This window comes from Enhydra lutris, unplaced genomic scaffold (genome assembly GCF_002288905.1).
Source record: "Enhydra lutris kenyoni isolate GAN:26980312 unplaced genomic scaffold, ASM228890v2 scaffoldscaffold1, whole genome shotgun sequence".
Classification (NCBI taxonomy): domain Eukaryota; kingdom Metazoa; phylum Chordata; class Mammalia; order Carnivora; family Mustelidae; genus Enhydra; species Enhydra lutris.
Window position 1 is genome coordinate 59,585,417 of NW_019154085.1, and position 12,247 is coordinate 59,597,663.

At 40.5% G+C, this 12,247-nt stretch overlaps 2 protein-coding genes across 3 annotated transcripts in view; one reads left to right on the forward strand and one right to left on the reverse strand.

Annotated features, from left to right (window-relative positions):
* Positions 1 to 840, reverse strand: part of LOC111140996 (interferon induced with helicase C domain 1) — a 55,315-nt gene extending 54,475 nt beyond the window's left edge. Inside the window, exon 1 of the mRNA XM_022493302.1 lies at positions 157 to 840. Within this exon, the coding sequence (XP_022349010.1) occupies positions 157 to 609 (453 nt within the window). The 5' untranslated portion in view covers positions 610 to 840. The remainder of the gene's footprint in view (positions 1 to 156) is intronic.
* Positions 841 to 1,026: 186 nt separating this feature from the next.
* Positions 1,027 to 12,247, forward strand: part of LOC111145333 (grancalcin) — a 48,986-nt gene continuing 37,765 nt past the window's right edge. The window contains exons 1-2 of one of the 2 annotated variants that reach the window (XM_022500204.1): positions 1,027 to 1,179; positions 1,674 to 1,758. The gene's annotated coding sequence lies outside the window, so the exon portion shown is untranslated. Of the gene's footprint in view, positions 1,180 to 1,287; positions 1,379 to 1,673; positions 1,759 to 12,247 lie in introns of those variants that run through there. The other variant, XM_022500195.1, reaches the window with a different exon arrangement.

Genomic DNA, 12,247 nt, shown 5'->3' on the forward strand with positions numbered 1-12,247 from the left:
CTCCAATTCTCAAAATATGTTAAGTGCCTAACTATTCTCTTCTCAAGAAAGGAGGGAACCAAATTTACCCAGAGATATCCAAGAACATTTGGAGTGGGGCAAAGGCAGGAGCAGCCCCGAGTTACAAACTCTGCCTCCATCTGAACTGACACCTACCCGATTACGGTCTTCATTTGTCAACAGTTTCTTCTCCACACACTTATCCAAGATATCTCTAACCAGAAGTCTGTCCACCAGGGTGGGCTGGAGGAGGTTCAGCAATTGGAGACACTCATCATGAGCATTCTCGGAGGATGGCGAAGGCAGGTCAGTGAGCTCTGGGTTCAGGTAGCGGGCGGCTAAAACGCTACCTGCTCTCTGAAGGGCCACCAGAAATTGTCTAGGCCAGCCGGGGGGCCAGCCTCCCTTCTCCAAAGCGTTCAGAAGTTCATCAGCCGCCTGCATGTTCCCAGCGTTGACCGCGGTCCTCTGGATCTGCTCCTTCACGGCATTGGGCAGAAAGTCCAGGTAGTCCAGCACCGGCTCCACCTGGATGTACGTTTTCACTCTGGCCCTGAAACACGAGATGAGATAGCAGAAACTCTTGTCTGCAGAATAGCTGTTCGACATCTTTCCTCTCGCAGCGAAGGGAGAGGATTCTCCCCAACAGACGGACGGTTTGCGGTTCTCTGCTCAACAGGTGAGCTGGGTGTCCCGCGGTCGATTTGGAGCCGCAGGGTCCGCAGCGCTGTGCCTGACGAGCCAGTGGCCCGCAGGACCCCCAGGGCGGCGCGTGGGGCAGGGGGGTGCTCGGTCGGCCGCACCTGAGCAGGGGGCGGGTCTCAGGGACCCGGCGGCGCGAAGCTGCGAGCGGACGCGACCCCTCCGACTTCTCGGCTGTGCTCGCCCTGGCCAGGGACCCAGATGCCGCCGCCGCCAACTCCGGTGCGAGCTTTGAGCCCCGCTTTCCGCAAAGCAGTTCTTGTAGTTCGCCGGAGTTGGGTTTCTGTTTCGATTCTCTGCGTCCTCCTCGGGCCTTTCCAGACGTAATCCGCCGGGGCGGGGATGTGTTGGTTTCCCAGCGCAGGAGACGCCCTTCGGTCGGCTGTGGCAAGAACAGTGTTTTGGTGGCAGGCGCTGTGTGAAACGGAAAAGGAAAGCGAATTCGAAAGCCGCGATTCAGCCACTCTCCGCCTGCAGGTATTTTGACTTTTGTGCCTCAAAACTCAGACTTCTTTCCCACAGCCGTCTGGCATGACCGCACCCTCCCCCCAACCCCGTCAGCGAAAATGTGGAGGGCTTGGAAGCGCGTGATGCGGGACTTCCCGGTCCAGAAGTGAAGAGAAACAGCCCCGGACCCTGACGCCAGCAAGGAGTTACCCTCGGCTGGTGCATACAGGTGGGTTCTGCCCCACCTCCCCCCCCACCCCGGGTCTGGAGATAAGATGGTCACACTGTAGGAAGCAGGTGGAGAAAATAAAGCTACGAAGACATCTTTCCAGAGAGGTGTGAACCCAGAGCCCCAGAATGAATGAACTTTGCACCCGGTCTAGAGTAAACCTGACTTCCCGTGGGTCCGCCCAAGCCAGCTCTTTCCGCTGAGAATTTGTGGGTATGAAAAAGAGGGAATAATGATAAAGGGTTTATTTGACTGACTGATGTGTAAACTGTAGTATTTGTTTGGCTTTGACCAGGGCCTGGTGACAGACGCAGAGGGACTCTAACCACCAACTCAGTTTAAGAGCAAGCCAAGAATGAAGGTTTTCTATCTCCCAGCCTGTAAGTTCCCCATATTCTTTAATATACAACTTTCCTTTAATAAAACAAAACAAAAATCCCCAACAACTTATTTTTGATATAGCTGCCATTCTTTTCTTGGATTCAATACAGAAAGTTTTGGCTGAAGCAGTGAGGAACTTAATTAGCTACTAATGTACCAACTTGTAGTAAACATCAACATTTGTCTATGTCATGAGGGAAAAAAAAGACACCCACACTGAAAAATGGCAGCTTCGGTTCAGTACAGAAGCCACATAAAAGTGAGTCCTTCAGGTTGCTACTCACATTCTGCGGTTCTGGGGGCCTGTGGGCGGTAGTGTGTATGCTTCACCATGAGAATCTCTTGGTCTAGAATTATGTGGAGAAGGGAGGGGTCAGTTAAGCCATTAAAAAGATACATTTAGGAAAAGTAATCTCTTAGCTAAGCATATTCAATGAAGTTTAGATAGGACAGGGGAGCCTACTGCTGCTTTGGACTGGATAAGAGAAATACAGAGTCCTTGTTTTTCTCAGAGGCATACAAAATACTCAGTTGAGCTTTTTATAGCACGTCATCTTATTTTATGCTCTAATTATATTATATAGCTAAGCTATTTTCTTCCCTGTAGGATTGTAAGCTGCTTGAAGAGAGGCCATGTGTACACACTAACCAGTAGAATACAAACAGTAGAAGGTCCTAACCAGTAGGTCCTTGCTGATTACCCTCAATGGGAATTTTATTTGCCTTGACCTTAGCGGCTGGTCTAATGTCAAACACATAGTGAAAGTTACTGAAGTGAAATAAACTTTGGCCTTGCAGGTGGACCTGCTTTATATTATTCTTTTCTGTTTCTTCATAAAATACCAGTATGTATTAATTTTGGGATTTGACCTTGTACCTAAAAAAAGAGAGAGATTAAGGGGTCAGTTGTTTAAGTGTCTGACTCTTGATTTCAGTTCAGGTCATGATCTGATGAGTTTGTGAGATCGAGCCTCACGTCAGGCTCTGCACTCAGTGGTTAGTTGGCTTAAGATTGTCTCCTCTCCCTCTGCCCCTCTCCCCACTTGCTCACGCTCCCTCTCTCTCTCTCAAAGTAAATCTTAAAAAAAGAGATTAAATTATATGTTTTTACAAAAGTATTCAAATGATCAATTTTAGTTATTGGGTCTATGAAGATATCTTTTAGGACTATTCCAAGAAATTCCCTCCACCCCTGCCCTGGAGGTGCTGACAGGTTTCATTCTGTACATTAAAACAAAAGCCAACCAAGCAACCAAAAACCATTCTGTCCCCTGATGCCCATTCTTCTGTTCTTGAATGTCAATCACTGGAGGATACAAAGGGATTGATGGCTAAATATGGGGAAATAATGTCATCATCCTAACACCGTCAAATTGCTATTTGGATGACCGAGGGTCAAAAGTAGAAGCTTACGTGTTTGGTGTTCAGATTATGTCATTCATTCATGTAGTCATTTAAAAATATTTATTATAAGTATTTACAATATGGTCAATGCTGCTCTTGTGTAGTTAATAAAACTGAGCAAAGCTTCTAATTTTATGGAACTTACATTCAAGTGGAAGTGGGAAGACAGATACCAAATAATAGCTAGAAAATAGGCAATGTGCCACTTGGGAACAAATGCTATGAGACCTACAGTAAGATCCATTCCTAAGTATTTTGTTGTTTTTGTTGCTATCATAAATGGAATTGTTTTCTTTATTTCTTTTTCACATAATTTGTTGTTAGTGTATAGAAATGCTACTGATTTTTGTACATTGATTTCATATCCTACAACTTTACTGAATTAGTTGATTAGATCTAACAGGTTTTTGTTGGAGTCCTTAGGATTTTCACTGTATGAAATCATGTCATCTACAAATAGAGACAATTTTACTTCTTTTTGTCCAGTTCTGATACCTTTTATTTCTTTTTCCTGCCTGACTGCTCTGGCCAGGACCTCAGTACTATGTTGAATATGAGTGGTGACAGTGGGCACCCTTGTCTTGTTCCTGATGTTAGTAAGACCTAGATAATAATGCACACTACAGTTTCGCCAGCTGATTTTTCATATAGACACCCTCTAATTCTCACCACCAGCATTTCATAATATCTATCAATAACAATTCATATTTACTCTCAAGTAAGAGTCACTTTGAGAGATGAGGATTGAATGAAGAAGACTGAGTGTGAGTATGAACACCAGAAGGAAAATAGAAAGGGACCTCTTTTTTAGGAATCTTCCATAATCTTGATAGGACCGTTCTGGAGGGAGGAGATTGAAGGTGGAGAAAGCCAAGCCTCAGTCTCTCAAAATGTGTCTTTTTTCTTTATCTATAATTTCGCATTGTGATTTAGTTTATTTTTTGCTTTTTCTTTGAATAGATGTTTTCCTCTGATAACTTTCATTTTCATTCTTCTCTTTGTTTTCCAAATGTAAGTTTCTATTTCCTTTCTCTTTTGGGGTAGGAAGTCTTGTCAATCTATGTCTTTCACTTTTCTCTAGACCTGCCTTTTCTTTTTAAACCCAAAAGAAACATTTCAGTCCCCATCAATTTTTAAAAAGTCACCTGTTGCATTTTGTTCTCTAAACAGTAATTCAGGAAGATATGAGATTACAAATTCCTGCTGTTACCCAGCCTTTCATCTGAGATTTCTATAGCTGAGAAATAGTAAAAATCATAGCTGCCACTTCTTTGACAAACTAGAACTACAATATAATAGCAGTATGCTTTTTTCCCCTCAATTAAATTACAATAAATCTAGTTCAATAAGGAAATGCTTCTAATACTGTTTTTCTGTTCCTTTGGTTGTTACCAACTTGTACCAATAAAGTGCTGACTCTGTTTCATTTAAAGCTAGGTGTCCTTAACCTAGCAGTATGGTGCTCTGATTAAGCATGATGACCCTGAGCCAGACGTCAGGGCTCACACCTCAGCGCTGCATCTTAGTTGCTGTGTGGTCTTAGGAAAATCACCTGAAGTTTCTCACTTGTGAAACGAGCAAGATACCAGTACCAGGCCAGGCCATAAGGTTGTTCAAGGGCTAGACTGTAAAGCACTTAGCACCAGCCCTGGCATTTTAGGTGTCCAAGAAGTAACTACAAGCAATGAGTAAGAGATGGTGCTACCTCTCAAAGAATGCACAATTTATACTGGAAACAAATTAGTTATGTACATAAGCCTATATAATAACTAGCCGTATGATTGAGTTTTTAGATAGGTTCACTTTTTTCAAGAAACAGAAGCTGATAGACTGATTTAGCAGAAAGTTTATTGAAAGGGTACTGTCATAGCTTTATATTTCAAAGACAGAAGTCCAAAACAGAAAAAGGAATTTTAGCTAATTTATTAGATCCTAATACTCATTTCTTAATTATTTCTACCATTTCAGTTATAAAATTCTGGTTTTAAGCATGCACAGAGTAAAAGTGTTTCTATATAACAAACAATGTTGGGGGAAAAAGTCAGGAATCAGTGAAAAATTTTCCAAACATCTATTTTTCCAAATTCTTCCTCTATAGCTTAATCCTTTTAAAACAGTCACTTGGACATGTTTTTGTTAAAACAACACCTATACCTCAAAGGCATAGATTGGCCTTTTTTTTTTTTTTAAACTTTATTTTAAAATTAATGGTTAAAAGCAACTACAGCCAAATATAACTAGAGTGCCATTGTTTTTTCCTTGAAATTATGGTTGATGGTTAACTGGTAAAAACACTTGGGGTTAGATGTCTAAGCCTGTGTCCATTCTGATTGAGAGGTTGCTATTCTAATCACTTAATATATACACCTCTACAATTAGTTAAATATCTTTATTTCACCTGCTCATATTATAACTGACAAAATTTTGAAGTAGAATGAGTTACTGAAATCAAGCATTAAGATAAATCAATCTTTTTTATTTACTAAACAACAGAGGGTTAAACTAAGATTTTTCTAAAATAATAAAGTGAGGGTGCCTGGGCAGCTCCATCGTTAAGCTCAGGTCATGATTCCAGGGTCCTGGGATGGAGCCCCGCATTGCATTGGGCTCCCTGCTCAGCGGGAGGTCTGCTTCTCCCTCTCCCTCTCCCCTTGCTTGTGTTCCCTCTCTCGCTGTGTCTCTCTGTCAAATAAATACATAAAATCTTTGAAAAAATAAAATAATAAAGCATTATCAACTACAAAATGTATTTTATTATTAATGCACTGGTTTATATCAGTTACATTGAACAATCTTATTTCATCTTCATCTGATGCCTATTTAATTTTTATTTCTATTTTATGATACATTATTATAGTTGTACATGTAAAGATTTTCTAAGTATATATACTTTTTATTAGGGTCCATGTTTAGATATTTTTGCTGATAAGGAATCAGGAACAAAGTCAAAGTACTTGGAGACCACGGCTTTAGAGAGCCATCTAAGGGCTAGAAGTTGTGATGAATTTGAGGAGCAGGATTAGTATGAATAGAAGAAGAAGATGTATAGGGGAAGGGAGAGTGAACTCTGGGCAAAGAAGGGAAATTCAACATTTAGATTTTGAAAGTGAAATATTTCAAGTTACTAGTATTGCTTTGTGAAAAATGTCAGTATACTAAGTTAACACATGGAAACTGAATATATTTCATATTCTATTGCCAGATATGCAATGGGATATAAAATATATTCTTGAGTTGAAAAATTTTTTTAATTTTTTTAAATATTTTATTTATTTGAGAGAGAGAGGGAGCAGGCAGAGAGGCAGAGGGAGAAGGAGAAGCAGACTCCCCACTGAGCAAGGAGTCCGATGTGGGGCTCAATCCCAGGACCCCGTGATCATGACCTGAGCTGTAGGGAGATGCTTAACTGATTGAGCCACCCAGCCTCCACTTGAATTGAATATTTTAATAAAAGTATGTTCTATTTAAAAATAGTTTTTGTTCACTGTAGAAATTTGGGAGGGGGATAACGCAATGCTGAAGATGATTATATTAGTTACTTGTAATCCTATCACCCAGAGATAGGCATTTTTAATATTTTAAGTGTATTTCCTATGAATACTTTATTGTGTAAATATGGGTATTTGCCTTTGTGCATTCAACATCTCTTCAACAGACAGTGAACTAAGAGGACAGTGAACTGTGAGGAAGAGATCTCCAAGGAAGCGATCTCCATTGGGAGATCATGTTGACATGCCATGGGGAGAAAGAGCCTGTGGCAGATTCCCTACAGCAGGGATGGCCAGGATATTTGGGCAGCAATGACTAATATTGAATAAAAAGTTCATTCCTTTGTCGTACTTGCCATACTGACCCTTCTTGGCCCCAGATCTTTCCTAAAAGTCTGCCACATATAACAGTTTTGTGTTGTGTGCTTTGGTTAATAAAGGAGAGCTAGTGGCCCCATGTAGTGGAGCAGAGCTGCATAGAAAGAAAGTGTAGCTGTTGGAAGTGAGACAGGGAACATGGATCAAGAATTCCATCCAAGGGTGACAATGAGAGCATAAGCCCTCTAGGAATCCTCAGAAATCTTGGGAATAGCGCCAGACTTACAATGCTCTCCAGGATGGGAAGGGCCATCTCAGTAGACATGCTTTCAGCTGTAAGATAAAAAATGCCTAAGTAAATGAGGCCCAGTCAGAGGGATTGATTTTTCTCACATAACAAGAACAGTCAGTGCATTCGTTGTGTCAGAATTCAAGGATGTGTCCTGTGATTTTCTTGTTTTTTCTCTCATGGTTTCAGAATGCCTACAATGGCTACAAACATTATTCCTTCCTACAACCTCAGATAAAACATGTTGTAGTGGTGGGGGGAGCATCGGGTTTCTCCCTTTTTTTCCTCCCAACAGTGAAGGAAGAAAAGATCCCAGGAGTTCCCCAGTAGAATTTCTCATCTATCTCATTGGCCGGAACTGGGCTGTGCCCTCCTCCCTAAAATAAAGTGAAATTTGCTCAAAATTTAAACAATTATGGTATTTAATAGTAAGGCATTGTCTGTCATAGAAGCTTAAACCATTTTATTTGAATATGAAAATACAAAGATGACCCAAGGAGGGCTAGAAAAGCCTGTTTTCAGGCAGCTTTCCCTGAGAGCACACACATTGTCCTTGGAGAGCGCCCCCAATGGGAAGTTCCAAAGCTGCCATTCAGTTCCTGTGTCCCCAGTGAGCTTAGAAAGCTGTTCTCAAGCCCAGCTAGCTGCGTATTAGACTCACATGGAAAGGTGTATACAATTATACATTACATCCAAATCCATTGCATCCAAATCTCCACAACTGAAACTTTAGAGTCAGTTATTTTCCCTTTCAGTTCCACTTGTGATTCCTCTCTCTGGCCAGAGGTGAGAACTAGGGGTTAGGGCCAGCTGAAAGGACAGCCGAGTCTCATTATTCATGGTGGTCATGTACTATAAAGTTGTACTGAATTAGTGAATGCTGACCTGCTGTTCCTGGGGACATGTGCAATGAGGTCACACTCTGGTCACTACATTTCTAAAACTGACCAATATATAACCTTGTTTTGTGTGTGTGTTTCCATTTAAAGTCTCCTAAATTAATATATATTGTTGATTCATTAACATTGAACTCAGAGTTAAAAGCACTATAACTCATACCTGAGTGAAGCTTATCTAACACATATTTTCTCCGTGAGACACATCACGATTTTCCTGTGCTTAGAAACACCAGATAACACTTCAGAACTATGCTCGGAGGCATTTTAAACAGTGAAATCACTGACAAAAAGCACAAAAATGTCAAGAATCGGCACTAAATATACCACGAAAAGGACACTTGTTTACGGTTTGAGACTGAGACAAGAAGGCAGAGCTTCGCCTCGTTCAACCTCTGCTGGGAACATGTTCATTGGGCAACTCACATTTTTCATTGCTCTGCACAGGTCCACCAATGATCATGAAAGCATCAAAAGTAATGATTTGGGGATTACAAATAAGTTTTAGTGAGTAGGTAGTTTCCTGGTCTAACCAAGGGAATATGAAAACCTCAATTATGTTTTGTATACATATTTCTGAATCATTTGTATTCAGTTTAGCTAAAGCCATGATGTAAATGAACATATATTTTCAGTAGTTTTCTGAGAGATATTGTAGCTTGTAACATTCATCTACCAAATCAATTGACCTGGACATTGTCAGATATTTGCTTAGAATAAATGGAACCTACTATGCATCACAGAAAATATATACCTTCTTGGCAGTAGCACTGTGAACACTTCAGAATGTCAATCTCCAGCAGATATTTGGAAAAAATGAACCATATATAAATTCAGCTAAAAGGTCATCTTGGGGCCTGGGTGGCACAGTTGCTTAAGCATCTGACTTTGGCTCAGGTCATGATCCCAGAGTCCTGGGATTGAGTCCTGCCTTGGGCTCCCTGCTCAATGGGGAGCCTGCTTCTCCCTCTCCTCCCCACTCGTGTTTGCTCTCTCTCTTTTGCTATCTCTGTCTCTCCCAAATAAATAATTAAAATCTTTAAACAAATAAAAAAATAAAAAGGTCATCTAATGTCTGTAAACTTGAGAGAAGATAACAAGGGCAAAAAATCTGAATCTGAGTGACTTTAGAAAAATTTTTGCTTATCTTATACCTGTTACCTAGGCTTTTGGTAGTTCTCCAACCTATTGGCTCTGCAAAGAGAATGAGGGACAAAGGTTGGAACCCTTCTATCATTTGAAAAAACTACCTTCCTTATGTTAAGCAACTGGAATTTCTTATACTTTTTGTTAGGCAGTTAGTTAGACATGAGCAAGGAGAGATAAAGCAGGTGCTGGCCATCCCTGAGAGTCACCCCCAAGGGTTAACAGTGATGCCTTCAGAGCAACCTCTAAGGGCTAACAGAAAGGAAAGACCCAGCCACAGAGCTGGCTTAAAAGCTACAAGGGGATGTCTAAGAGCTGAGCATGTACACAAGGGTCGCAGCTTGCCCTTAAGTACCTTTAAGATCACAACAAAATTCATTACACATCCATAAATATGCAGTAGATAAATAAATAGAATTATAACCAAATGCATCATGGTTCCTTCAAGAGTTAGCATAGGCCGTATGCATGTGCAGAAGCCAAAATGTTAAATAACCACCAGCCATCAATCAAAAATGTCAATCAATGCCAAATTCACACGTTCACAAAGCAGGCTTAAAAGGGTGCAGCTAGAGCTTCTGGGGCATTGCCACTCCTACTCTGGCAGTGGCCCACTCTCACTCTTGAATCAAGTGTATTGTACTTATCTACTCGATAAACTCTCCCCATTTTGGGGTCTCCAATTCTTTGGTGATCTGGGACAAGAAGAGAGCAACAGGGTTTTCCCACCATGAAGAGGGAAATTAGGAAGATTATCAGGAAATCAAAGTTTCACACATAACAAAGCTCCATTGGGTGGCCACTTTTACTACAAGTCCATCATACCCTTGGTGACCAATATTCAAACCATACTCTGAGGAAATTTAATATGACATCCCCCTTAGAGGGGGATGGAAAGAGGTTCAGTGGGCTAGGCTCTGGGCCCCATCCCTACCTCAAAGAGAGCTGATCAACTTTTCTAAGTTTTATACTTTGGAATTGAGATGAGAGGAACACTTAGAGGAGAAAAGCACCCTGGTGGTGGCAGGAAGTCTGGTGGTGATACCTGGAAACAGTACCTGAAGATCTACTTCTATCATCAAACACAGTAAGGGCTTTCCTCTGGCCCAAGTTTCAGGAGAAGTGTTTTAAGATTTATTTAATTATTTATTTGAGAGGGGTGTGGGGGGGGTAGAGAGAGAGGGAACATGAAGGGAGAAGCAGGGAGAGGAGGACTAGCAGATTCTATGCTGAGTCCAGAGCCCAATACAGGGTTCCATCTCACAACCCTGAGTTCATGACCTGAGCCAAAACCAAGAGCTGGACACTTAACTGAGCCACCCAAGCACCCCAGTAAAAGTATTCTAAATTGACATTACCTGAAGTCTTTTTGGCATCCCTGAGGCAATTCTTCTCAGGAAGACTAGGAAAGTTAAACTTTGCCCTGAATAAATGCATTATTTTGGATATGACAGTGGCTAATCTCTTATGACCCCAAGGCCCTGACTAAATTAAAAAAATAATAAAATTGTCATGACAGAAAAAGTCCATATTTTCCATATATTTGGAAAAGCATTTGAAAATGTCTGTGCTAAAATACCAGAACATGATGTATTAAGAATTTGTTAAAAACAAACAAACAAACAAATATTGTACCAGAGGCGCCTTAAATGGTTTCCCAAGAAGTAACAAATACGAGTTCAGGCTGGCAGCTGCCTTTACCCCATCAATTTTTCGTAGAACCAAATATTAGCAGGGTTGGGCAAGTTCTGGAAATAATATACCATATTGTAGACAGAGGGAAAGGGACTTCTACACTTGTTATAAATGAAAGAGTGAATGTGTAAAATCAGTAAATGAATGAATGATACACTATTTACTCAGGCTGCAAACTATACCACATTTTAAAGAGTTAAATGATACTAAAACTTATATCTATATTATTTATAATTATAATTAAATTGGTTATTAAAATATTTTTAAAATGCCTTTGTAAAATATTTCCTGATTACAGCTAAAGTAATTTAATCTTTTCTCCTCTAAATTCCTAATTAGAATGTGCATTTGCCTGTCAATAATGCATATCTGTGTTGAAGGTACATAGACTAAGGGGGGCTTACACAGCCCTTCCCAACCTTTAGAACTGGTACAAAATTGTAGAACTTCTTAGTGCAGTTCCTTTCAGTGGGATGATTCTTTCTCCCTCAAATGCAGTAAAAGTTTCAAAAGAGACATATTGTACTATGTGAGAATTGTTTTTTTTAAATATGGAGTGGTCCAAATTATTTTATTACTACCAATGATCTATTTAAAAAAAATATTTCAAGATGAAGTATTTACTATTTCAGCAGATGGATAGGGATAAATAAGGCTGCAGGCATGGGTTGAGAGTGATATTCTATTTAATACTTTTTAGAAATCTGTTGTTTCTCAGGAATAGACTGGTTAGGTGCACATAAATGTGCTGTATGTTGATTAGGAATTAAGAATAATATTTACTATTTGTGGACCACCACAATGAATTGTAGAGAAAACCTGAACTTCTTCACAAAATGAATTCCAAATGCCGGCCCAGGTTCTCTGGTGGGGCCAAGAACTGCCTGTGGCTCATTATGGAACTTTGATGACCAAGTGACTCCTCTGGGGTGCTCAGAAAGGGGAAGCCTTTGGGCTCCTTCCTCAGGCTGTGGTGTGCTACCTGCCAGTAATTGTGTTGCCTCTGCCGCCCTCTTGTGGGCATTTTACTATCAAATAGTAACTGTGTCGGAACTGATTTGGCTGGTGTCAAGGAAGTAAAATTTAACTATGAACAATATAGATTTTTGACAGATAACAGAAAAAGTAGGCCATCTGTATTTCCTAATGGGAAGATAAAACCATGACTATAATTTAGTCAAAACCTAAAGTACTATATTTTATAAAAGCAGAGAAAAACATAGAGGACTCCTTGACCTTCTAGTAGGGAATA